The 25039-nt window shown below is 33.2% G+C and overlaps 13 protein-coding genes across 13 annotated transcripts; 8 read left to right on the forward strand and 5 right to left on the reverse strand.

Moving 5' to 3' along the window:
* Positions 1-14: 14 nt before the first annotated feature.
* On the forward strand, positions 15-1260 carry T551_02846 (uncharacterized protein; the record flags this gene model as incomplete). The annotated part of the gene is made up of 5 exons (XM_018375109.1): positions 15-196; positions 244-757; positions 808-943; positions 990-1108; positions 1150-1260. 5 exons carry the CDS (start codon positions 15-17, stop codon positions 1258-1260), a joined length of 1062 nt encoding a protein of 353 aa, XP_018228650.1.
* Positions 1261-1287: 27 nt separating this feature from the next.
* Positions 1288-2781, reverse strand: T551_02847 (uncharacterized protein; the record flags this gene model as incomplete). Its single annotated transcript, XM_018375110.1, has 3 exons — positions 1288-1449; positions 1501-1718; positions 1764-2781. The coding sequence occupies 3 exons, from the start codon at positions 2779-2781 to the stop codon at positions 1288-1290; spliced, it is 1398 nt and encodes a 465-aa protein (XP_018228651.1).
* Positions 2782-3326: 545 nt separating this feature from the next.
* T551_02848 (uncharacterized protein) lies at positions 3327-4401 on the forward strand (the record flags this gene model as incomplete). The annotated part of the gene is made up of 4 exons (XM_018375111.1): positions 3327-3735; positions 3783-4111; positions 4159-4299; positions 4342-4401. 4 exons carry the CDS (start codon positions 3327-3329, stop codon positions 4399-4401), a joined length of 939 nt encoding a protein of 312 aa, XP_018228652.1.
* A 151-nt stretch (positions 4402-4552) lies between these two features.
* On the reverse strand, positions 4553-6625 carry T551_02849 (uncharacterized protein; the record flags this gene model as incomplete). The annotated part of the gene is made up of 6 exons (XM_018375112.1): positions 4553-5100; positions 5143-5298; positions 5339-5781; positions 5826-6313; positions 6359-6533; positions 6570-6625. 6 exons carry the CDS (start codon positions 6623-6625, stop codon positions 4553-4555), a joined length of 1866 nt encoding a protein of 621 aa, XP_018228653.1.
* A 171-nt stretch (positions 6626-6796) lies between these two features.
* Positions 6797-7903, forward strand: T551_02850 (pyridoxal kinase; the record flags this gene model as incomplete). Its single annotated transcript, XM_018375113.1, has 4 exons — positions 6797-6851; positions 6898-7295; positions 7339-7343; positions 7390-7903. 4 exons carry the CDS (start codon positions 6797-6799, stop codon positions 7901-7903), a joined length of 972 nt encoding a protein of 323 aa, XP_018228654.1.
* Positions 7904-7962: 59 nt separating this feature from the next.
* On the forward strand, positions 7963-8262 carry T551_02851 (uncharacterized protein; the record flags this gene model as incomplete). Its single annotated transcript, XM_018375114.1, has 1 exon — positions 7963-8262. The coding sequence occupies one exon, from the start codon at positions 7963-7965 to the stop codon at positions 8260-8262; it is 300 nt and encodes a 99-aa protein (XP_018228655.1).
* A 147-nt stretch (positions 8263-8409) lies between these two features.
* Positions 8410-10022, reverse strand: T551_02852 (uncharacterized protein; the record flags this gene model as incomplete). Its single annotated transcript, XM_018375115.1, has 4 exons — positions 8410-8523; positions 8566-9387; positions 9443-9894; positions 9938-10022. 4 exons carry the CDS (start codon positions 10020-10022, stop codon positions 8410-8412), a joined length of 1473 nt encoding a protein of 490 aa, XP_018228656.1.
* Positions 10023-10257: 235 nt separating this feature from the next.
* T551_02853 (proliferating cell nuclear antigen) lies at positions 10258-11150 on the reverse strand (the record flags this gene model as incomplete). The annotated part of the gene is made up of 4 exons (XM_018375116.1): positions 10258-10291; positions 10335-10992; positions 11040-11058; positions 11109-11150. 4 exons carry the CDS (start codon positions 11148-11150, stop codon positions 10258-10260), a joined length of 753 nt encoding a protein of 250 aa, XP_018228657.1.
* Positions 11151-11693: 543 nt separating this feature from the next.
* T551_02854 (uncharacterized protein) lies at positions 11694-13101 on the forward strand (the record flags this gene model as incomplete). The annotated part of the gene is made up of 5 exons (XM_018375117.1): positions 11694-11714; positions 11760-11849; positions 11893-12021; positions 12062-12226; positions 12271-13101. 5 exons carry the CDS (start codon positions 11694-11696, stop codon positions 13099-13101), a joined length of 1236 nt encoding a protein of 411 aa, XP_018228658.1.
* Positions 13102-13331: 230 nt separating this feature from the next.
* On the reverse strand, positions 13332-18074 carry T551_02855 (karyopherin MSN5; the record flags this gene model as incomplete). The annotated part of the gene is made up of 22 exons (XM_018375118.1): positions 13332-13901; positions 13951-14012; positions 14058-14179; positions 14221-14514; positions 14558-14773; positions 14816-14958; positions 15003-15100; positions 15143-15303; positions 15351-15451; positions 15491-15622; positions 15665-15757; positions 15798-15869; positions 15911-16105; positions 16147-16296; positions 16341-16577; positions 16619-16822; positions 16865-16937; positions 17062-17318; positions 17360-17509; positions 17552-17749; positions 17937-18016; positions 18062-18074. 22 exons carry the CDS (start codon positions 18072-18074, stop codon positions 13332-13334), a joined length of 3621 nt encoding a protein of 1206 aa, XP_018228659.1.
* Positions 18075-18141: 67 nt separating this feature from the next.
* T551_02856 (uncharacterized protein) lies at positions 18142-18640 on the forward strand (the record flags this gene model as incomplete). Its single annotated transcript, XM_018375119.1, is given in 6 exon segments — positions 18142-18165; positions 18250-18297; positions 18334-18359; positions 18435-18456; positions 18511-18534; positions 18554-18640. The coding sequence occupies 6 exon segments, from the start codon at positions 18142-18144 to the stop codon at positions 18638-18640; spliced, it is 231 nt and encodes a 76-aa protein (XP_018228660.1).
* Positions 18641-18657: 17 nt separating this feature from the next.
* On the forward strand, positions 18658-20489 carry T551_02857 (uncharacterized protein; the record flags this gene model as incomplete). The annotated part of the gene is made up of 8 exons (XM_018375120.1): positions 18658-18805; positions 18854-19015; positions 19071-19350; positions 19417-19510; positions 19561-19654; positions 19701-20020; positions 20062-20289; positions 20328-20489. The coding sequence occupies 8 exons, from the start codon at positions 18658-18660 to the stop codon at positions 20487-20489; spliced, it is 1488 nt and encodes a 495-aa protein (XP_018228661.1).
* Positions 20490-21510: 1021 nt separating this feature from the next.
* On the forward strand, positions 21511-24058 carry T551_02858 (uncharacterized protein; the record flags this gene model as incomplete). The annotated part of the gene is made up of 2 exons (XM_018375121.1): positions 21511-22351; positions 22902-24058. The coding sequence occupies 2 exons, from the start codon at positions 21511-21513 to the stop codon at positions 24056-24058; spliced, it is 1998 nt and encodes a 665-aa protein (XP_018228662.1).
* Between the last annotated feature and the right edge of the window lie 981 nt (positions 24059-25039).

Genomic DNA, 25039 nt, shown 5'->3' on the forward strand with positions numbered 1-25039 from the left:
GAGTTGATAAAAACATGTTAGAATTACCTGATGATTTTTTAATGAGGTTATATAATTTAAGAAAAAAATATCGTAACGTTGGACTGTCAGTGAAAAATAAAGAAATAAAAATAAAACAGCTAGAGAGCAGATTTATGAAAGATATAACAAGCCATCATATTATCCTTGAGTCTATTATAGAGAAATGGATTTTCAGGTACAAAAAGGTATTTTTTTGGTGAAAAACTAAATTTTTATAAATAGAAAGATAACATCTTCAATTGATCAAGTAATTTCAGATTTTGATGGAGTAATATATCATATTTCAACACCAGAAACGAAAACAAAGATGCTTATATCTATGCGGATCCGCTGTTATGCTAGTTTAGTTAAATATAATGCTCTAACAGTTCTCGAAAGATATTATGGAAAAATGATTGTTTCACCAGAAAATAAATATGACTTTTCTCTTTGCATTGATCTTGAGACTCTTTCTGATGATGAGAAAGAAAAAAATGATCTTATTCGTTCAATTGGTTTACTTAAAAGGAATATGCTTGCAGCACCTTTTGAGATGGCATTTATGCAGCAAGAGCTTTTGGCAAAAGAACAAGAAAGTGCCAAAGAAACTATAAATAAAGTAGGAGAAGTCATGGAGATACCTTATAGAGAAGAAGAAGCTATTTTTATTATTCCATCCTTTGACAGAGTAACGGTTATTTTTAGTACGATTTTCAGAGAAGAAACAGATAGAATTATTGGTAAAGTGTTTTTGCAAGTAATTCCTTTTTTAGGAGATAAAAATATAAAGCCTAATAAATTAATTAGGAATTTGTGGATGCACGCAGAAGACCTGCTATTCAGAATGCACCTCAAGTTTTATATTCTTATCGCGATCCACCTTTAGAAATTCAAGCACTAAAAAATTCAAATAGATGCGAAAATATAGGCTATGTGACTTTTGGTAAAGGCAGTAGAAATGAATTTAGCTTTGAAATAATTTTTTATAGTTTTATTTCCTCAACATTATACACCTGAAAAAAGAGAAAATTGTATTACAAAAATTCAGTTATTTCGAAATACACTACACTATCATATCAAAGCATCCAAAGCACATATGCATGGGCGTGTAAGTAATAATATTATGTGAATAAGCTCTTATTTTCTTAGATGCGAGCAAGGGTGACAGCGTTTTTGAAGGTTTTAAATAGAGCTAAATTAGAAAACCCAGAAAAAGAGAAAAAAACGGCATCAGGAAGGAGCTTTGTCATATCTAAATGATGGAAATGAAATAAACAGATCTGGTATTTATGATGCATCGAGTTCATTTAAAATATCCCATAAATGATTCGGTAGTCGGTGAGATTGACGTGGATCAATTTTTTTCAAATACTTTAATGCGTCTTTATATCCTTCAGATCGTTCATTTTCATCTTTCAGATTAGCTAGTGATATTTTTGCTTCCACTATCTAAATATCGATAAGTTTAATTCAGAAAAATATAAAATATATTCGACATACCATTATAAGCAAGTTTGTTGGAACACCTTTTTCTTCTTGTATGTTGTATGCTTTCATAAAATAGGAAATAGCATTATTCATATGTGCTTCGGCCTGTATTGCTGCTTCAGTAGTTTCATCTATTTCATCCATCTCTTCCATTGGTTCAAGATAAGCATTGGACATTGAAAGCTCAATAAAACCTAAACCTTCCAATGCTTCTGCATCTGACTCATTTTCTATTGAAATGGTAAAAATATATTTAATTTAATTATGTCCATTACCTTTTAATAAAAGATGCCATTTGGATGCAACCCAGTCATTAATTGCTTTTTTTTCCAAAATATCTTGGCAATCGTCTCCAACTGTTGCTATCCAGTGGAGAAGATACGTAATGTTGCAATACATATTTGTAGAATTCAAAACATCTAGGTCATCCATCGCATTTTTTAAGATATTTTTGATAGAATCATATGGCCGATATGCTTGATGCATAAGCTTAGTAAGTTTTGCTCTTCCACGAAGGTGCTGCAAAGTTAATAAGTCTGCATTATGATTTATTGGCAAGTTAGATCCATTTAAATTTAGAGCAAGACCGGCATTACAGCGATCAATAGCAGCGTCAATTAGCATTAAAGTTGTTGAAATAGAAGAACTACGTGTTTTAATAGAATTTTCTTTTTTTTTGTTTACATCATTTGATATATTGTTATTTTCTATTTCTAAATCTTTATTGATTAATTTTTGACTATTTAACTTTTTATCATGGGACAAACTGTCTGCCAATTTGATGCCATCAGTAAAAACGTCATCCTTTAGATCCTCTATGTTTTTTTTTGTATCTGTATCGCTTTCAATTGCCCCATTTACTTGAACATCCATTCCTTCACTTGTTAATCGCGCCAAATCTAATAATGCCATTGCGTAGATTATATAAACCCGTAAATAACGCTCAGTTATAGTGTTCTTTGGATTGCCTTCTTGATGATGAATTTCATTTTTATTTGAATTTAGTTGTTGGTTTTTGTTTTCTTGTATCAATTGATCACATTCATGTAATGTTCCTCGTAATAATGCTGCTGAGAGACAAATGTCTGTTTGTTCACTAGCTGATTTGTATAGAGCTTCAACTTGTGTTATATCATCATCTTCTGGAGATGCACCAAGCAAAATAGTAGGTGTTACTTGTGAAATAGCTTTCTCTGATGAAATAGAAGTTAATGTAGCATCCGTTTGAGCTATACATATCCTTTTTTTACGAGATGCTGCAATACCCAATGGTCTGCAATTAGTATTATTCATTTTTTATAAAAAAATTTATAAAAATCAATAGAAAAGTTATAAAAAAAGGTTATTAAATTAATATTTTAAGTTCTCGAGATTTATACGGTCCGAAAATACGAAAGATTTTAATAAGAAAATTAAAAGAAAAGTAAATAAGAAAACGCTTAATTTTTCTAAAGAAAAGAACGTTTTTGTAGTATTGATATATATATCTTAGTGGGTTATCTTAGTAGGTATCTTTTTTCTAGAGAAATTATTCATTTTATAAAAAAAGGATTTAAAAAGAAAATAAATTTGTGCACCTATAAAAATTAACAAAATATTCTTTTGTTGACTCTTTTTTTTCTAATTTTTAGTTTTTTGAAAGGAATAAAAGTATTTTGGATTCTAAGAATTAGTTTTTAAGGTTTTTTAATTGTTTAAAAGAATACTTGATAAAGATTCTTTGATTGGTTGATAAAATCTATAATTTTTGTAAGAACAGAGTTGTTTTAGAGTAACAGAAATACAAAGAAAATACGTTATTTGTTTTAAAATATTCTAAAAAAAATACAATAGATAGGATGGAAAGTAACCGAATATTGAATACCACAGGAGATTTGTCTCGTAATAAAGGAATGTCTTCTAGAGGTTTTCGTAGCATTTCAAGTGATATTTCTTCTATAAGTAGTGAGAGTACATATAATCAGTCCCGAAATAAGTTGTTTGAAATAACATCGTCTAAATATGATCAAAATACTTATACTAGTGAATATAAATCTAATTATGATAACAAATTTAAGAATTATGGTCGTGAAGGCTATACACCGTATAATAATGAAGGTTCCAGTGATGAAGATGTAGAAGCTATCAAACAAGAAATGCGATTTGTCAAGCAAGACAGTTTAAATAGTACTCGAAATGCAGTTAGGACAGCTGTTCAAGCCGAAGAAACAGGTAGACAAACTTTAGAAAAGTTAGGGACACAAAGCGGTAAAACAATTAATTTATTTTGGATTCTGTTTATAATATGCTTGTAGAAAGAATAGGAACTACAGAGAAATATTTGGATCTTACAGCTGTCAACGCAAAAATGGCTGAAGAAAAAAATAAAGCTCTTAAACAATTAAATCGGAGTGTATTTATTCCTCATTTTAAGAAACCATGGAAAAAACAAGCACGGCTTTTGGAAAAAGAGCAACGTATTCGTGATCAATATGAATTAGAACAATTGGAAAGAGAAAAAACAAAAAAAAGTGAGTACGAGAGTCTTACACGTATTAAAGATGCTCTTAATAAACAAAAAAATAAAACATATGAAAATCAAGCACCGAATGATCCTTTTCATTGTCGATTTGAGCCTGATGAGGTATGAATCCTTGAATAAGAAACCATAGTATTAATATTTTAAAAAAGGAAGATGATGAGATTGAAAGTGAAATAAACCAAAATTTATTTCAGCTTGGCAATATAGCTTCCCAACTCAAAGCAATTGCTACTGCTACTCAAGAAGAAATTATAAGTCAAAATGCCAGACTTGATAGAATTTCAGAAAAGGTTAATACTTTAAAATTTTAGTATTTTTATTAATTTTTCAAGGGACATAAATTGGACGCTGAAATCCATATTAATGCTGAAAGGCTTAAAAGGATAAACTAAAAAATATTTCAAATCATTATAGTTTAAGATATTTTCTAAATATTTATTTGAAAAATTTCATTTTAGAAACTATTTATACAATACACATGAGTAAAAAAGTAGAATATTTATTACAAAGTATTTAAAATGCATATTTTTATTAATAATTTTTTTAATTTTCATTATTTGAAATTTTTATTCGTCTTTTTTCCAATACATCTTTAAGTTCTGAAACCACTTTTATTCCTAACTCTTTATCTTTTTTCATTTTCGAATGTTTATCTTTTTTTACTTTCCTAATTTTTTCTGTTTTATTTAACTTTTGTAATCGCGGAGCTAATTCAGACTTATCTGAAACTGCTTCAAAAATAACTTCTTTTTCATTAGCATTCAAAAAAGCTCCTTCTGATGATAAATATTGTGGATTTGATGTTGATACATCCCAATCATTTGTAATTTCAGAAAGAGCTTTAACATTTTTAATTTCATCCAATGACTTATTAGAGTCCGATTCATCAGAATCATGAATCCCAAAGTCTGAATCATCCGATACTTGTAAGTCAGAATGTATATTATCTTGCGCTAACATATCAGATTTAATAGGTATTTTTGATAAATAATCTCGTCCAGATTCCCATTTCTCCATTAATATCTTTAAATCATCTTTAAGAGAATCATAATAACGTAAAAGTTCGTTTTTAATATTTATATTAAAGTCATCTTAAACTTAGAATATTGTTTTAATATAAAATGTATATTTACCTTGTATTAAACAATTACTTTCTTCTTTTAAAATATATAATTTTGCTTGAAATCTACGTAAAATTTGAAAAAGCATATTGATATTTCGTGCATGATTATTCCATTCAATGCTTTTTTCGTGTACTTTAGCTTTTGGTATAGATAGTTCTAATATTCCTATTCATATTAACAATAATAAAAAAAAAATAACTATTACGCTCATTATTTTCAAAAGTTTTTTCAATTTCGTCATGAAAATTATCCATCATACAAGATAAGCTTTTTAATTGGCCAATAACAGCTTTCCAAGATGATATATTTTCGAGACTTGAAACAGGCATTGATAAAAGTGATACTAGGCATTGACGCCGTTTTTCATGTATTGTATAAAAAAGAGCCTTCAAATAAGGTAATCCATTAGAATCATCCCCTTGAAAATATGATGGAAGAGAATCGAAATCTTGAGAATGTGGTAAGTTATACATTATTTGTAATGTGTCAAACTCGCGTTTTGAATAAAATGTTCGAAGTAAAGAAAAAGAATAATTATAAGAAGAAAGTATTTGAGATAGAAGTGTAGAAAGCAACAAGCGTAACATCTTGCAACGTCGATCTTGAGAATTCGTTTCAATTTTTGTAATAGGTGGTAAAGGCAATGACCTGAGAAATATTAGTTTAGACTTGATAAAACGAAAACATCTAACAACAAATAGCCGCGGGATACAAGCTCTACTTCTTGAATTAAAGCAAGTGTTTTGTTAACAGTAATATCGAAACGCTGAGACGTATCAACAAAACGTTTCATAAAAAATATAGCTTGTTTTTGAATATTCTTAAAATAAATCCTCGAATAATAGACGTAAAATAGTAATGATCCAACAATACAACTAAAAAATACAGAAAAATATCGAATTTTTTTGCTAATCTGTTGAACATCCTTTTTAAAACTCCATTTTATGCCAAATGCTAATGCAACAATGCAACCACTTGAAACAGCCCAATGCTTAACATGATAAATCATTTTTTTTAACAACAAACTATCTTTTTTTTTACAATTTATAGATGATTGTTGAGAATGATAAAGTGACGGCGATATATTTTCGTTTAAAAGTTGAGAAGTACAAATAATATAACGGAATCGCTCAAGAAACATTGACTTCTCCGTATCTGAAAGACATGTTTTTAAAAAAGCCTGTTTTTCGTCATTTTTTTGTCAGTCAATGCTGTTTTGATTTACTGAAAATAAAGAATACAAATTAAAAAACAATACTTGAGATTTATCTGAAAAAAACTTCATTTCTAACCGCATATTCTCTTTTTTTTTATTACGTTGTTGTTGTTGAAATGTATAATATGAACGAAATATTGTCTTTAGTTTATTTTCTGTTTCATCTCCATGACCAACATCTATACTTTATTATTTTTTACTGGAGAAAAAACTAACTAACTTGCCTTCAAGATAATTTCCAAGAGGTGTATCTTTGAATATGATTGCTTCTGCCATAAAAATATTTCTTTTTTATTATATAATTTTGTATCAGCTTTTTGTCGAAATCATCAAATATAAAAAAATATTCAAATAAAAAAGATATATTGAAATTATTTTAGACATATTTAGACATATTTTTGTATATTTATACCTTTTTTCTTTCTTATTTTTTAAAAAGTGGGTTCTATGACTGATTTACCGCTTAAATACGTTTTGTCTATTCAATCATCTGTTTGTTGGGGTATTTTTTTATAAATGAAGAGTTATTTATTAATATTTATTAAAAGGATATTGCGGGAATAGGTCTGCAACATTTCCACTACAGCTTTTGGGGTATGATGTCTCTGTTATCCATACTGTTCAGTTTTCTAACCACACGGGTTATGGACATTGGCGTGGTCAAACATTTTCGGGCCAGCATTTAGCAGATCTTTACAAGGGATTGAAAGATAATGGCATTTTCAAGGAATATAATTTTTTATTAACAGGATATGTTCCTGGAAAAGAAGGAGTTGAATCGATGGCATGTATTGCAAAAGACATAAAGGAAAATAACCCTACAATTGGATGGCTTTTAGATCCTGTGCTTGGAGATAATGGACGTCTTTATGTTAGTTCAGATGTAATTCCTATTTATAAACAACTTCTCTTTATCTGTGATTTAATTACACCTAATCAATTCGAAGTAGCTTCAATTTTTAAAATTTCATTAATTAATGTATTACTAGGCAGAGTATGTTTGAATTTTATTAAGAGAAATATTTGTTTATTTAATTTAGAACTCTTTCTGATAAAAAAATTTCATCATTTGAAACTCTTTTAACTTGTTTAAAAAGTTTACATAAAAGTTATTGTCTTAAACACATAGTTGTTACATCAATTCGATTTGGTGCAGATGACAAAGAGTTACATATTATTGCATCTTCATGCAAGTCTGACTACACACCTCGTGCAGTCAAAATAACTGTTCCATACTATGATTATACATTAGTAGGTACAGGCGATTTGTTTTCAGCACTTCTTTTGGCTCGATTTAACGAAAATATGAAGTCAATGACACCAGATGATGTATCTGCAATTCATATGCCTCTTACTCGTGCTCTTGAATTAGTAGTTTCATCAGTACAGGATGTTATAAAAAATACAATTAGTTCAATTAAAGAGAACTATGCACATCTGAAGAATCAATTATCAAAAGCTGAGATGTTTAAATTATGTGAATTGCGTGTTATTCAATCTCAAGATTTTTTAAAAAATCCGAGTTCTGAATATAAAGCGATAATTTTAAAATAACTTGTTTAGATTTTGTCGTTAAAAATATTTTTAAAATGTTTAAATTAATAAAATAAAGAATGAGTACTGCGTTTGATACTTTTTTATTAGAAGTTGAATCCTTAAAGGCTCTTTCGTCTTCCATATTACTTCCTTTTATAAATTCGCGGTTAGTTTTGGAAAATGAATTTGAAGATTTAAAAGTAGATGAGGAATCTTGGGTTAAGAAAGTGGAAAAATTAGTCAGTTTGGAACAACAGATATACGAATATCAAATACGTAGAACATTAGAAAATATTGAGGAAACATTAGATACACTTCAGGATCAAATAAATCAAACACTACAAATATATTCTCCAATTCTAAAATACAAAAAATAACAAATCTATCCTATATAAAAATAATAAAATAATGATTCTAGACAAAATGTGAACAAAAAAATAACAAAATTTGTACAAAAGTTGTATATAATCCAATGAACAATATGTTTATATTAAATTGCACTTTTAATATTTAAATATATTCCTTTAGTTTTTACGTTTATTTTGCTGTCTATCTTCTTCATCTAAATTTTCATTGTCTTTAAGTACTTGTTCGTTGCTATCCTTTTCTTTTTGTTTACTTTCAGATGCAATCAATTCCTAAACAATTAATATATAAAATATCCCAGTTATATGACTAACCTCCTGCTCCATAATAACTTCTAGCCTTTGTTTATTTGTTGCTTCTTTATCTTGTACATTTAATTCTGTTTCATGGTATAATTCATCTGGCAAACTTGATAATGTAGCAATTAAAGCGTTATAATGTCTATCTGACTGATCATCTTGATCATACATAAATGCATTTGATAAAAGCAAAAGAGTACTTGGTACACCATGTTTTAAACGTAAATCAAGCCATTGTTCTAATTCGTCTCTTAATTTTGCAGGACTTAGTCCATGAGTACGGATTCCTCTATTTGCACAAGCTACTTGTAATTCTGGGACAGAAAGTGTATCTACACCTTCATACCAAATAGCCTTATCATCTGACTTAATTTTTCGCATTTTGTGTCTAATCTGGTATCGAAGCATAGGATCTGTTCCAAATGTATTTAAGTTCATGTAACGACACATAGCAACAAGCTGTGGACGAGAAAGATTATCTAATGTTATATCATCTCTAAATAGCTTCGATACATTAATGACATCTGTTTGTGAAGGGAGTTCTTTTCCACTACGAATTTTTCGAAAGAATTCAGTAAACTCTTGGCGTTGTTTTGTTGTTGTGCTAAATGGTAAGCCACTTTCCTGCAAAGTTGCTCTTAAAAATTGTGAAACGCTTTTCCGTGTATCACTAAGTTTAGTCTGCCTTTTTTCTTTGTCTTTGTCTGCTTCGTATGTAGATGGAAGCATATTAGGAAATAATTTTAATGCTAGTGGAAGAAGTAATTCTGCGAAAGGAATTAAAATAAAGGCAGAAAATGGCACAAGGCGGACTAAATCCTTGACTGTACGTTGAAGCTAAGTAGAAGTAAGCTTTCTTTAAACAATAAAAAGTGATTTTATATTAAAATACCTGTCGATGTTCTCGTCTAGTTAATTCATGACCAGCTGCCATTTTTAATGCAAGCTTATATGAAATTTTCGTCTCAGCACCCAAAAGTTTTGTTCCATCCCAGTAATGCTGTGCTTCTCCCTTTATTTTTTGCCAAAGTGTTTTTTTTTTATCTTTTTTGCCTTCTTGTTTAGTAAGAGGTGGAGATGTTTCTGTAGAAATATCTTTAGCATTTGATGTAAAAGTTTCTTTTTCAGAGAGAGGAGGATTTTCAATGCCTAACGAAACTGCTTGTGCTGCATGATATGTTTTATCTTTATTAATAGTTTGTTCATAAAGAGATGATCGTTGACTTGATACTGTAGATGAATGCCGATGAGATCGCTTAAATGGAACCATAGATTGCCAACGGACATATTTACATGATGTAATCCATGGTTTATTGTTTAATATTGTCCTTGTATACAAAGAAGCTAATTTACTTTAATTCATTAACGTTAACTGAGTTATCTTTACCTGTGAAAGATGGTACATTTGAAGAAACCCATAAAAAGTCCGTGGCAGAGAAAAATGATGATGAATTTATCTTCATATACGCCATGGTTTATGCAATTCCTTGATCATTTATTGAGTTTTTAAGAAATTTTCAAAAATCTAAGATTGGTTTGCAAATCCGGACGATCTTGGTTAAATTGTACCAAATCAAATATTATACGAATGAGGAAAATAAGAGAACAATAAAAAGAGAAAATAAATACATGAAGTTTATAGAAAATAGCTGAATTAAAGTGTATGAAATATGAAGAAAATAAATTGAAAGTATTTTGACGATAAGACTATTCTTCACTTATCTTAGGTGCTAAGTAGAATCTAAATGAAGTCAGAAGTATAAAAAAAACACAAATAAGAAAACCGAAGATGCCCTGTCTCCATTTTATATTCTACCATAAGTGGTAATTCATTGCTCATAGAAAGAATGACGATTTCTGCAAGGGGTGTAGCTTTTGTGAAATTAACTAAATATTTAAGACTAAAAGTGAGTGAAACAGGCTCATTTAGCTCAATATTTGTGTCTTGATTTTGTATTAATGTTATACTTCCATTTCCTATGTCTCCTGAACAGCTGAATTTGATGCCTTCTTTATTTGCTTCAACATGTACACTTTCACTTAAAGCGAGAAGATCTCGGCAGATACGTTGGAATTCAATTGATTGCATTCTTACTACAACACTGTACTCTGTATCCGGAATTCCAAGGTGTTCCTGATCAATATCCATTAGTTTGATATCATACTCACTAATGCGATCGTTCGTTGGACTTTCGAACACCATGTTTAAAGTATCCGGTGTATCCTCTGCTTTAAGTGTAATAATGTCTTCATTTTGAGCACACTTGAGCACTTTTGAAAAGGAATTCAAGTTAACTCCGAGAGAAATATTGCGATCACAACGGTATGGTTCAAATCCATCCATTCTTAAAAGCATGACTACCAATGCTACATGAGAATTGTCCATTGCTTGAAGAGCAATTCCTGATTCATTGCATTCTATATTTACATCGCTTATTAACTCTATTAAAAATTATTATCAAAAAACGCGTATTTTGTATATTTAATACCTTTGACTGCATCTAAAATCTATTCAAATAAATTGTTATTATTTCTCTTAAAGAAGAATTTAAAAATACCTTTTTTAAGACTGATGCTTGTTGAAGACGTGCTTCAAGCATTGTATATCTAAAATAAATATTAAGTAATAAAACGAATAAATTCTGGAATTATAAGTATTTGTTAAAATTATTCTATAAATAGGCTTTTTTGCCATTTAAACAGAAAAAAATAGAAAATCTATTTAAAAACATTCATATACAAATATTGTGTATTTTTCATCAAGAATCTATGACTTACCTACTTTTTAGATAATTTTTTTTAACAGATTACTTAACGGTTTTGATCGTAACATTTAAAAAAATGAAAAATTGAAAAAAGAGAATAATATTTAAGACAAAAGAAAGGATATTAATACAATTCTTTCAGGAAGATTAAATTAGAAATTTCTATTGTATAGAGTGTTTTTTTTAATAGAAAAAGGCATTAGAAGAATTTGTTTTTGTCCGTTTTTAAAAAAAGCATTTATTGAATTTAGAGTAATTCTTGACTATTTAGCCTTTGTAAGTATTTTCGTGTTTTTATTACTTGAATAGATATGTTTTAGTGACAAACGCGAGTTTGAAATATTATAGAACGTTTTAAAACTACTATTAATACATAAAATGTCAGCTGGCTTTTATAAAGTATAAAATTGTTATTTAAAACTATTTTTTGATAATTGAGTCAAGGGAATATCTTCAGAACAGGATACTCGTTTTACAAATGCAGAGAAAAAACTTTTAAGGAATACAAAATTTCCTGATGAATTCTCTGTTAAGGTTGAAAAATTGAGTTTTTTTTTTTTTTAATATATTTGAACAGGTAGATATGGATAAGGTCAATTTGTCTGTTATGAAGCCTTGGATTACTCAGAAGGTTATTGATTTGTTAGGGTTTGAAGATGACGTAGTCATTAATTTTGCATTTCAAATGATTGAATCTACACGTTTTGTAAGTTTTTTATTTAATTGAAAATGAGTAATAAATGAAGCCTGATCCAAAACGAATCCAAATAAATTTAACTGGTTTTTTAGAAAAAAAAGCATCTCTTTTTACTAAAGAATTATGGGCTCTTTTGCAATCAGCTCAACAAAGTACTGGCGGCATACCAGCTAAATTTGTTGAAGAAAAGAAAGCAGAGCTTCAAGCTAAAAAGGTCTTATACTTTGTTAAATAATTATTTTGTCTTATTTCTATTAGTTGGAAGAGAAGCGCATATCTGAAGAAATGAAAAAACAAAAGGAAAATGATCAAGAAAATGATGAGAGAATAAATGCTATTAGGGAAAGAGAAAAACAATCTAGAGAACATGCTCATAGTAGAAACGAATATCGTTCTCATCGTAAAGATATAAATGAACGACGTAGTCAGAAAAATTACCGTTCTAGATCACGAGATAGCAGAACATATAATCATCGTAGACACAGTTATAGGGTCAGTAGGTCTTCTTCTCGAGATAGACACTTATACGATGATCGGTATTATAAAGAAAACAGATCACGTTCGCGGAATAGAGGCTCATATGACAGAAAACATAGAAAGGACAGAGATATTTCTCGAAATAGAGAGTCTATTGATAGTCGGGGACGTAGTCGTAAAAGAGATAGGTCACATTCTCATGATAGATATCAACGTAGTCAAAAACATCAAAAAGATCATTTATCTCATAGCTCGCAAGTCCGATGTAAGCGTAAAAGCTACAGCAATTATTCTTTTAAAGCATCTGCATCAAGGTCCAGTGAAGATAGTTGTTATAGAAGTACTTCATCTTCTAATCATAATCATCGAAAATACTCTTCGCCTGAAACATATTCATCAAAACGGTCTTCGTCATATGATGAAGAATCTTCTAAAAAACAAACACTGGATTATAAAGAAGAGCGTTTACATCATCGGCGTTCACATTCATATAAAAATGATTATCTTTCAAATTCAAAATCAGATAAACCTTCAAATAATGTTAAAGATGATCATAATGAAAAAGATCGTTCAGATTTAACTGAAAAATCTGTTGAATCGAATTCCAAATGAATTGATTTTTTTATAAAAAGCTTTACGTTTTTCTTGATCGAAAAATAAAAATCTTATATGTACTTGATATAATTTATTAGCATTAATTTTTATAATAGGAGGCTCATTTTTGTTCTATCTAAATGTATATTAATTTTAAAAATATAATTTCTTTTGTATTTTTTATAATAATAATATATATTTAAAGCTTAAAAATAATTTTAATAAGTTGCATTAAGAGTAACTATTGTTTATTTAAAAAGGATTTCAAGATCAATATTTTCTTGTTCAAGAATATCTTTTTTATATGTATCTAAGGGATTTATTTTAGTGTTAATACGTTTCATTACTTCATAAGTACTGATATTGATCTCACTGGGTTTTTTCTGAGAACTCTTTCCATTATTTTTTAAATTTATTCCAAAAGTAGATAAAAAATCTACCATAATTATTTTTTTTGATTTGGAATTCTTGACATTAAACAATTTTGTTTCGAATTCATATATTTTTTCTAAACTTAGCCCTGGTATAGATAAAAGAACATCTTTACATTGTTGAAATTTTCGTTCATGTGCTAAAGTATAAATTTGAATTAGAATTGTGACAATTTCATGATGAATAGAAACTAAATAAGCATCATTTATAGCCATAAGACATGCTTTAAATAAATCACTAGTAACAAAAATACTGATCTGGTTATTTGGATGATCCATTAATGTAGGTACAATATTTTGAAGAATGCGAATTGCATTATGAGAAGTGCGAGTATCATGAAGCATAATCAAGTGCGATAATAAAGGGAGTAATGATCCAAGTATTTCCTTAATAATTAGTTAGAATATAATAAATATTATTTAATAGAGAAAAAACATAATTTTGTAAAACATAAAACATATTTGTTTTTAAATCTTCCGATGTATTTATAGATTGTGCTATTAATTTATCAGTAAAGGTGTATGAAATATTAAATTAAATACATTTGTTTGGTGGTATTAATAGTTCCCTTAATAATTTAACTGTAATAAAAGATAAATGCCTAAGTAATAATTCTTGGATTATTTCATCAGATAAATCTTCGTTTTGGCAAAAGGCGAGATTACTAATAATATTAGGATAATAATAATGAGTAATGAATTATACTTAAAATCATCATTAGATATAAGTTCTTTTTCTTTGATTTTTGACCATTCAGATATGAGTTTTTTATCGATTTCTGTAAATAAATATGGTAATAATACTTTTAAAAAGCTATCTTGATAATCATAAGGGCATTTAATTATCAAAGGAGAAATAGAGAAATCCAGAATGCTTGACCAAGTATATAAAGAAAGACTTTTAATGTCACTAAATAATGATTCAATTATATTTTGAATTAAATTTGGATTTTTATAAAAACAACTTCCAAAATTAGAGAATGATCCAATACTCATATAACTAGAATTATTAGACCAAAGTTTTTTAAATCTAAAAAAATGACCAATATTCTTTATTTTTTCGTAAAAAATGATTAAAGCCATAAGTTAGTTCTATGATTTTATTTTCAGATTTTGAAATTTCTTCATAAAATTCATCTTTAGATATTAAACTAATACCATGAAACCAAAAATTTTCCGAAATACTTTGAGCAATAACAAACTGTAGTTCTGGAGAAAAGAGAGTCCAATTATCAGGATTGTATAATGCATGAATATGTCTGTTTTATTAAATATTATTGTTATTATAGTATAAACAATACCTTATTATATTAAAAATATCCGGAAGAATAAAATTAATAACAGATTCCCATAATTTTAATAGACAATTATTGTTATTATTTTCAAATGATATAATTTTCAAGTGATAATCTGCAAATTTTCGAAATCCTCGAATAGGCCAGAACTTTAAAAATTTAGTAATAAAATACTATGAATTTATTCTATTACCATTTTTCTTATTTCTTTTAGTTCATCTACTAATTGTTTTCCTTGAATATCCAGATATTTAGTATTTAAATCTTGAACAGAATGAATATTTTTTGATTCTATAATTACTTTAACTAGTAAATTTGAAAAAATATACTCACGAATATATTGTGTTATTTTTTGTAACCCCAAAAAGTCAAAAAATCCATCAAATGTTGCTAAATTAAACATTGATTTAGTTTTGTTCCATGTATCTACCAATTTAGTAATAATATATTGAAAATAGTACACTTTCTCGTCTTGAGTATTAGTTGATTTTTGACTATATAACATTTTAATGTATTTAAGCAAATATCTCTATATAAGAACCTGATAATTAGTAAAAAGGTATTAAAAACTATATTTTCATTTTCACTAGATTTTTTATTTATAATTTCACAAATTATTTTTTCAAGTTGAGGATATATATTCTTGTTTTATTAGCATAAAAAAAAAAATTATAATAATACCCATAATAAATCAGATAATTCCATTGCAAGTCTAAGGAGTTCTTGACCTGATCTTCTACGTAACTCGCGAATTGTTTGTACTACATCATCAAGAGAATTATCGGGATAACGGTATACAGTAGCTGATATCGTCTACTATATAAATATATATGATGCAAAACAATTAAAATATACTTTTTCCAAAACTGGTATAAGAAATTCTTTTTCTTCAAAAGAACATAGAAACGTTACTAATATTTGAACCTGGAGACTTAGTATTAAAGGTGCCTGAATTATTAACTATGAAATTAATGTTTTATCCAATAACCTTAATATCCATATCGATTATTTTTTTGAACCAATATTTCAAAAGAGACGAAAAGTTTTTTTTTAAATCATTCTATAACTATTAAAGAATATTCAGTATTAGATTGTACAAACATTTGGATGTTCGTTTTTTCTATCTAGTGTTTTATACCCTTTTAGTACAGCTTCTATAAAAGTAAAATTACTATCATAAAAAAGATAATCCGGTGTTTTTTTTTTAGAAGTTGTTTGATTATTATTTATAAAACTAGAATATGTTTTAAAAAATTTTTCAACATGTTGCTGGGCATAAGATAAACAATCTTTTGTCTATATTATTAGTAATTTATCTTTTAAAAAATAACTCTTACTGGAATAGAAAATATTATCCGTATAAGATCTACCATAAATCTTCGATAATTTCCACAAAACACATGTATTTCTGAAACATTTTCAATATCGTGATTTAAAAATTTCATTTCTATAGAATTTTTTAAGAATGTTTGTTGAGCATTTTCATACTAGAAATGATTAATAAAAAAACCTAAAAATTTTATTTTTATACTCTTATTAACCTATTTGATGCAGTATCAAGTAGACAGGGTAATATTGATACAACTGCTTCTTCTTTATTTAAAGATGATTTCAATAATGCTATCCAAAAAGGTTGAGATATAGATGATACGACAAGTGATGGGTGCTTAGTAGTAGATATAATAAGATCTAAGTATACATTTAAATGATGAAAAGTATTTTGTTTGTAATTATTCAAAATATGAGAAGTTCCAAGAGCAATAATAGTCTATAAAATAATTAAAAATTATGAATAAAATTGTTTTATACTTCAACTATTTTTTTGAGAAATGAATATTTTTTTTCGTCAAAATGAGTATGTTTTTCTGATTGAATTTGAGAAAATATATCTTCAATTACAATACGTAAATGGTTTAAGTTACTAGGTTCAAAGAAAGAATAAATTATTTCTAAGAGTTTATTTTCAGAAGATAATGGACGAACAAAAAGAGTATAAAGACAATCTGAAGAAGCCTTTTGAGTGTTACATTCGAATTTCAAAATAAATCAATATACCATTTTTATTTCTATGTTTCCGTGTAATAAAGCAAAACATAATTGGTTCAATATTTCAGATTCTAAAACTGATCTAGAAGAATTAGATTATATGTTATAAGAATAATTGTTCTTGCTCTGTTGGGATCCAAAATAGGCAGCTTTTTAAGCAATTTAAAATATGTATTATATCGGTTTCACTTATTTTTGGAAAAGACGACGCATTAATGATGTTAAAATAACTTTCTATACTTTTTTTGAAAATGTTAAGCCATCCTAAATTGTTTTCACGGATTTTAAGTGGATTGGGTAGATCGTTTGGATATATGGTTTTTAAAACGTTCGAAGAGCAAAGAATAGAGATTATACCGACCGATAAAGTAGGCATTTTTGATAAATGAGAATTGTCATTGGATTGAAACACGTCTTCGATCAAATCCAATATTGTATTTAGTGATATATTTCGAGCTGTAGGCTATTGTTTGTAAGTTTTTTTAAAAAAATTAGAAAACACACAGAAGCTAAAAACATATTTTGTAATGTTAAATCTATATCGTACAAAATAAAAATCCAATCCTTTTTTACTATTTTGCTAAGTATTTGAGATATTTTTTGTTTAATATAATGTGCCTCTTGCTGTTCATGAGATGTACCATCACGAACGCCCTAAAAATATTAAAAAATTATATTTATTTTGGAAAGCACAACATCATAACACATTTTTACTATGTAGTTTCGTATATATATCTTATCCTCATTTGTATATGTATCCCAATTATATCGTATATTATGCTCAATCAAATTTAATCCGAAATGTCGGAGCGTATCCATTTGCTGATCTTTGAACTGTGTAAGTTCAATTCCATATTTCCATGAATTTTCATTATTTTTTATTTCATCTAGAAACTGTTATGTATATTAGAAGAGTTCTACGTTTTACTAGGGCTGTTTTAGTGTTTCATTTTTGTAGAGTTTTTGCAACCCTTTGAGAAATGTCTAATATGATTTTCATCTTCAAGTTTGTTTCCTGATTTCTTAAAATGATTTTTATTCTTTTTTCCGAGTATTTACTTTTAATTCTTTTTTATCTTACCTTTTGTGCTTCATCTCTTGTTGTTTTATTTGCGTCTACTGTATAAATTATTGACAACGCTGATACCAATCGATCCAATTCTGAGAATTCTAAGTTTATATATATCAAGTTTTTTGAAAACATACCTTCTTTGCTCATTTAATCAAGATAAAGTCTATAATACTTATGAGTCTATCAACTCTTTTATACAAATATTTTCTTGAATATGAAGATTGAAAAGTTAACTTCAGTGTATCTTTAAAATTCCATTTCTTTAAATAATCTATTTCTAAATTGTTTTATTATTGTTTAATTCTATTTTACATGTTTGTAGTTTTTTTTCGAAATTTTATCTTATCGAAAAATTGAGTACAGAAATAAAGTTTATATATTATAATAACTATATTTATCTGTTTAGACAATATTATTAAGGGATATACTGGAGTTTTTTATATATAATTTTAATATATTTGCACTCTAACTTTGTACTTAAGACTCAATTTTTAGTATAATATTTAGCTTTCATGCTATATGTTTAGATGTAACTTGAATTAAACTTTATTCAGTGTTTATCTGAAATTTATTTATTATTTAGTTATTTCTATCATGTTTCTATAAAGTTTTTGATTAGTTATTAGGCGATTGAATATATCTGGACACTATATGTGCGTGTTATCGGTTCACGTTGCATTAGTGCTCTATATTCTCTTTTTATCAGTTTTTGATTTTCATTTTTTGTTTGATGGATAAGGCTTTTTATGCTCAAAATGCAGTATCAGAAGTGTTAGAAGGAGTAGATGGAACTTCTACTTCTTCCAATTTATGGCTAAATCTTTTGAATTCTGTTTCTTCTGTAAAAAAAACACCTTTAAAGCATATTGTTTTGCTTGGTTGGTATTTTGATGATTAAAAGGCGTACGGATTTAATTGTATTACAGGAGGGGAGAATAAGGGTGCAACTGAGTGGATTTCTTCTTTAAAGCGAGCAGCTGGATCGTATAATGGACAGGATTCGTTTACACGAGATAAGGAGCAAATAGTACCGCCAACGTATCTTATGGATTATACGTATATTGAGCTTGTGGATCCGGATCATGGGGGTAAGATCTGAGAAAGTGGTTGTTATGGATTTTTTCATTTAACATGTGAAACAAGAGATATTAGCTGTTATCGAAGTGTATTTGATTTCAGAACTTCATTTGGTATCCGAAGCGATACTTTCTGAGCTTTTTACGCCAGAGTTTGTTGAAAATTGTATTGTTTGTATTTTGCTTGATTGGACGAGTCCTTGGCAATGGTTGCATGAAATATCAGCTTGGATACAGCTATTAAAGAAAGTTATTGGGAACTTTAAATCAAATTCAGAATTGTATGATCAAATTGTTTTCAAATTGACGGAAACATGCAAGTATATGAGGCTTATGAATTTATTCCAGTAACATGCTTATTTAGGGAAACATAAAATACAAACTTATGGTGAAAATTTAGTGCCGGTACCTAGTAATCCCGATTGTAATGATCAAATAACCATTCCTTTGGAATCGGGTCAATATGATGAACCTTTAGGGCTACCATTGATATGTGTTTGTAATCACGTAATACTCTTTCTTTTTAAATTAATCAAGTTTTGATGTTCTAGATATAGTCGGAATATATGGCTACGATTGAAAAGGATGAACTTTTGAAAGACGAACATTTCGATTTTATCCAACAATTCCTTAGAACGATACTTATGAAACGTAGTTGAATTCATATTATTTCTTGTAAATATTAATTCGATGCTAGATGGCGGTGCGCTTTGTTATACGTCTGATTTATATCCACATACGCTAAATAATTTATTGTATACTATTCTTGATAGTTTTTTTCTTTCTCCCCAGATATATATGGACATAAGTTCTCCGCCTAAAGCAAATGTAATTGATAGAGACCAGATATTTGTACCTGCAGGTTGGGATTCATGGGGGAAGATTCGTATTATCCAAGATGGATTTGATGTGGAAGGGGTGGCTGAAGGATGGCGTTTGGATTTGAATTCGGATGTGAATAAAACAAAGCTCGGTGCCATACAAATCTACGAAGAAGTGATATCGGATTATAGAAAAGTGAATGATATGCAAGTATCAATAACGGCTAACCGTTTTAGAATAATTCTTTCGATTCTTCAGAGACGGAAAACCTAGTAACAGCATTGCCTTTGCAAGAATTCCTTTTAAATCAATTGAATATGACTGAAACAAAAACTCAGACACAAGAAAGTCCGACAAAGAGTAAGAAAAATATTACAGATACACAAGTGCCTCCGGCTCAATTAAATTTGTGTGGTATGAAGTTAGATACCGATGAAGTGGTTGAAAAACTTCAAAAATTGAGAGTAAGTTGTGTTTTTTTTTTCTTTTCTAAAGTGTCAAGGATATGCGTTCTGAAAGCAGTTCGCCCATGCTGACTCCAGACAAGTCCAGTGATACTCTCTCAAGAACAATATCACCCTCACTTGCTAAAGACCAGAGTCAAAACGAAGCACTTGCTAATTTTTTCCAAAGTCTGCTTAACCGTAAGAAAGAAACCACGTAAATGGATCAAAGAGGTGTCTTTTTGAAAAAAGATGCTTTCAACAGCCACTCTTCTAAAAAAGGCTAACGATATACTTTAAGTGTAGAAAAAACATGAAATCATATACAGGACTATGGTTACAATTACAGAAAAAGGCTTAGACCCTCCGCTATATCACGATATAGATTAACTATTTCTATTCAATCAAGTGCATTGTATATTCATATATATATGTCTCTATCCGCGTATGCCTTATTTTGAATTTCCACTCGCTTCATTTGCTTCGCCATTCTTTTGTTTTTCTGATAATTTTAGCTTTATATATGTTTCTCGAGCACGATCATAGTTTTCCCGATGTGCACTGAGCTGTAAAAAGATATTGACAAAGAGTATACGGACTATATCTTACTTTAAACGCATGCATTCTTTCATTCGACGCTTTTCTTGCCGGCATTTCCACACTATGGAAAATGTTTTCCCTGTCGCACATTCTGCAAACCCTGCGCTATCTAAGCAATCGCCTTGCTTGTTAGTAGTCACCGACTTTGGATATCCTCTGAACACACTGTATGCAAGTTTTTTTGGAAAATCTTGCGTACTTCTTCTTCGTCACGAAAAGACCAGTGTTTAAGCATATTTCCTCTATTCCACGTCTTTCTCCCAACAAACCATTTAGACTGCGGCGTCCGTTACGGTGTTCGTTACGGCGTTCGGGTTCACTGAGTGCAATCGATAATACGCCGTTCGAAGACCGTTCGAATACACCGTCGTGGGCTAAAATATAGCGCTGCCTTGCACGAGATAACAGACAACGACCATTCAGACAGTCACACTCCACACGTATATTCCATGTCTATTCTGCACGCGTGCTGTATCCATTTGCCCACCGTATCGCCAAGCGTGCTCGTCTGCAGCATGTGTCACGTGACACAACGTGACTCTCACGTGCCCACTGCAACGTAAAGCTGAGCGTGAGTAAAATGCGCAACCACGAGCGGATTCCGAGCTGTCTGCGTCTGCCAAGCGTCTGAAGCGGGAGAAAATGGGAGAAAAGGCTCTGAAAGACGACCTAAAGGAACACTCTGAAGCAGACACCGTCCTGGATGTATTGAATGGTCAGCCGTCGCTGGATGAGCTGCTGCGGGCTCTGGAGACCGTGGCCCACATGCTGGACAGGGGGGACACCAAGGCCCACCAGAGCGCAAGGATAACGGGTATTCTCGTGGACTGCATCTTGCCTGCCTACCTGCCGCTGGTTTTCTCCAAAGAAGCATCCCCGGTCACCGAAAAACTCAAAAGGTCCCTCTGCACCTGCCTGGGCGGCATTGCTGGTATTAAGGCTGTTCTTATGAGGATCAAAAGCCTCTCCGAGGCACAGGGCACCGCATTGTGCACTGCAATGCGCTCCCCTGCATTCTTCTGCCACATCGGCGAGCTCCTCGCCATCCTCGAGGAAATCCTCTGCTCCGACGGGAACCTCATACCAACGTGGCTGCGTTGCCACCCCACCGTTCCTGCACCGGCCGCTGCGGCTCTAGACACTCCGGTTGCACCGAGTGCACCGGTTGCAGACGCACCGGAGTCACCGGAGCCCTTACCGGAGCCCTTGGCCGTTGCTTCCCCGCCTTCCCTCGCTTGGAACGAGTATGTCTCCCTTGTCGCCGGCGGTCGCCTCCTCGGCATCGCCTCCCAGGGACTACACACGCTCTGCCGGCACACTGACCCCGCCGCTCGCCCTGTTTTCTGGGTCGCCGACGGCTCCGCCTACGCTCGCCACTTTGGACGCGAGATGCTCGCGTCCCTCTCCCATCCCTCCTTTCGCAGTGACATGCTCCACGCCTTCTCCTCTCTCCTCAGCCGCTTCTTTTCCCTGGGTTACACCGGTATGCCCACCCTAACCCTTCCCTAACCCTTACCCTAACTTCTTGCCCTAACTGCCCTAACCTGCCAGCCCAGCTTGTCGCCTCGCTTTTCCGCGTCGATCCCCCCGCTGTGTGCCACGCGGACCTGCTTTCACTCCACGCTGTCGCCCGCCTACTCCCGCCCGCCCAGAAGACCCTTTATGTGCATACACTCCTCTCCTCGCTTGATGCCGCCCGCGCTGAGTGCCTCACTGAGTGCCTCACCGCGCTCTGCGCCGCCGACCCCGGCCTTGCGCCTATCCTTGCGCGCTGGCTCCTCCGCCCACCCGCTGCTTCCCTCGCTCTCCGGAAAGCCGTCGCCTCCTCCTACCATGCTTCTCTCGGTGGTACTTCACGCTCCCTAACTCTGCGTTGAGCCGCGTTGACGCGTGCAGACGCCGCCGCACACGACACGCTACGCGCGCTCTGCACGCGCTGGGCATCGACGCTCTTTATTGCTCACGCGCCGCTCCCCGCCCAGGAAGGTCTGTTGTCCCGGGTGCTCGGTGCTGCGCCTGTGCTGACGGCTTAGCCCTCACACAGACTCTCCTTCTGCTCGCTGCCCGGCTGCCGCCGGGTCTCCTGCACGCCTTCACCCACTCTGCGCCGTACCTCGACGGGCTCACCAATCGGCTTGGCGCTTCTTCAGAGCGTGCACGCTTCCTCGGCATGGTCGTCGGCGAAGCCCTTACGAGGCGCCTGTTCCCGTGCAGCCCGCAGCAGTGGCTAACCTTTGACATCCGCGCGCCTGAGGCCGACTGGTGGAGGAGCATCGCGCTCTCCACGCCCGCCGAGGCGCCGCAGCCGCCCGACGCCAGCGCGTGCCCGCAGCCAGCGAGCACAAGCGTCTCGACGGACTCTGAGTCTGCGGACTCTGACGACGACCCAGCCCTTGTCTCTGAGAAGGTTGCAGCGCCTGTGTATGTACCCCCGCGTGCTGGGCGCTGCTCACTGCCCAGATATGTACGTGATCTCGTCGCGATGCTCAGGGACGCGTCCTACCCGCGTTTGCGTGCGGCACTGCACGCGGCGCCGGCGCTGATCCGCCGGAAGGCGGCCTTTGGCACCGAGCTTACGCACCATGCGTTGGCGCTGGCGCGCCTGCTCGCGGCACTTAATGACGAGTTTGGGCTCCGGGGGTTTGTCGAGCACAAGCTGGCAGCGCTGACAGCGTTGGTGGCCGCGTGCCCGGACCCCGTTGCCCCGTACCTGGTTGACGAGTACTTTACGGGCGACATCTCTGTGCAGCAGCGATCGATGATTCTCTCTGCGCTGGCGATGGGCGCACACGAGATTGCCGCGGGCGACGCGCAGGCGCCCTTTCCCTCGCGCAGCCTCCCGCCAACGCTCCATGCGCACTATCTCGCGCTCGACGCGCCGCGCACGCCGCGTATACACGGTATGTCACGCACACACAGCGCACGCACTGTGCACACAGCCGGCCATATGCCATGCATGCATGTGTTGAGTGCGTTGTATGCGCACTATATGCGTCATGTATGCGTCATGTATGCGTCATATATGCGTTGTATATGCGCTGTGTATGCAGTGTGCTGTATGCGTTGTGTGCTATACACACGATATATGCTATGCGCGCACTGTATGCTACACGCGTTGTATGTACGCGCTATGTATACTGCATACAGTGTATGTATAGCATATAGTGCGTGCAACGCATGCAACACGTAGAGTATATACAGATACACCGCGTTATATGCGCTGTGCGTGCAGTGTATGCATCTTGTATGCAGCGCCAGTGTGTATGTGTGCAGCCGTGCAGTACATATACGCAGCACTGCACAGCGCATACAGTGCGCTGCACACACAGTGCGTGCATTGTATGCATACTATACATATACTGCATATATATGCTATGCATATATGCAGCATATACTGTCCGCATATGTTATGCAGTGTATACACATACATAGTATACGCATCGTATATGCACTGTGTATGCGTCATACAGTACAGAGTATATGCTACTCTGCCGACTACTCTGCCGACTATATGCGCCGTAGATACGAAGCATATGCGCTATATATGTATTATATGCGCGGTATATGCGCACTGTATGCGCTGTGCACTGTGCCCCGCGCAGCGTGTATACGCTGTGTATGCGGCATAAAGCATCTGTTGTACGGTGTATGCTAGAGGCGCTGTGTACATATTGCATAGTACGGTGTATATGCGTGTTGTATGCGTAGTGTATGCGTGTTATATGCGTCGTATATACGGTGTATACATTGTATGTGCGGCGTATGCACAGCAGTGTGTATGTATAGCATACAACGTACAGTACGTGTGTAGTGTATGTGCGCGGTGTGGTGCGCGGTGTGTGCAGTGTGCGCTGCTGTGCATGCAACGCGCATATAGCGTATACATGCGGCATATATGTGTAGTCTATAAAGTAATACCCGCATACTATGCAATGTATGCGCTGTGCGTATACACTATACACCGTGTTGTGCATTGTATGCTATACACTGTATGTATGCGTGTTGTATGCACACTCTGCGGAGTGTATGCGTTGTGTATGCGGAGTGTATGCATTCTGTGTACGCTGTGTGCATGATCCAGGTGGGCTGACGGCACAGACACACGCGACCCCGACATACGCGGCCGTGCGCCTCCGCGGACACAGGGCGGCCCCCTAGAGGCCCGTGCCGC

Source organism: Pneumocystis jirovecii, assembly GCF_001477535.1.
Source record: "Pneumocystis jirovecii RU7 chromosome Unknown supercont1.13, whole genome shotgun sequence".
Classification (NCBI taxonomy): Eukaryota; Fungi; Ascomycota; class Pneumocystomycetes; order Pneumocystales; family Pneumocystaceae; genus Pneumocystis; species Pneumocystis jirovecii.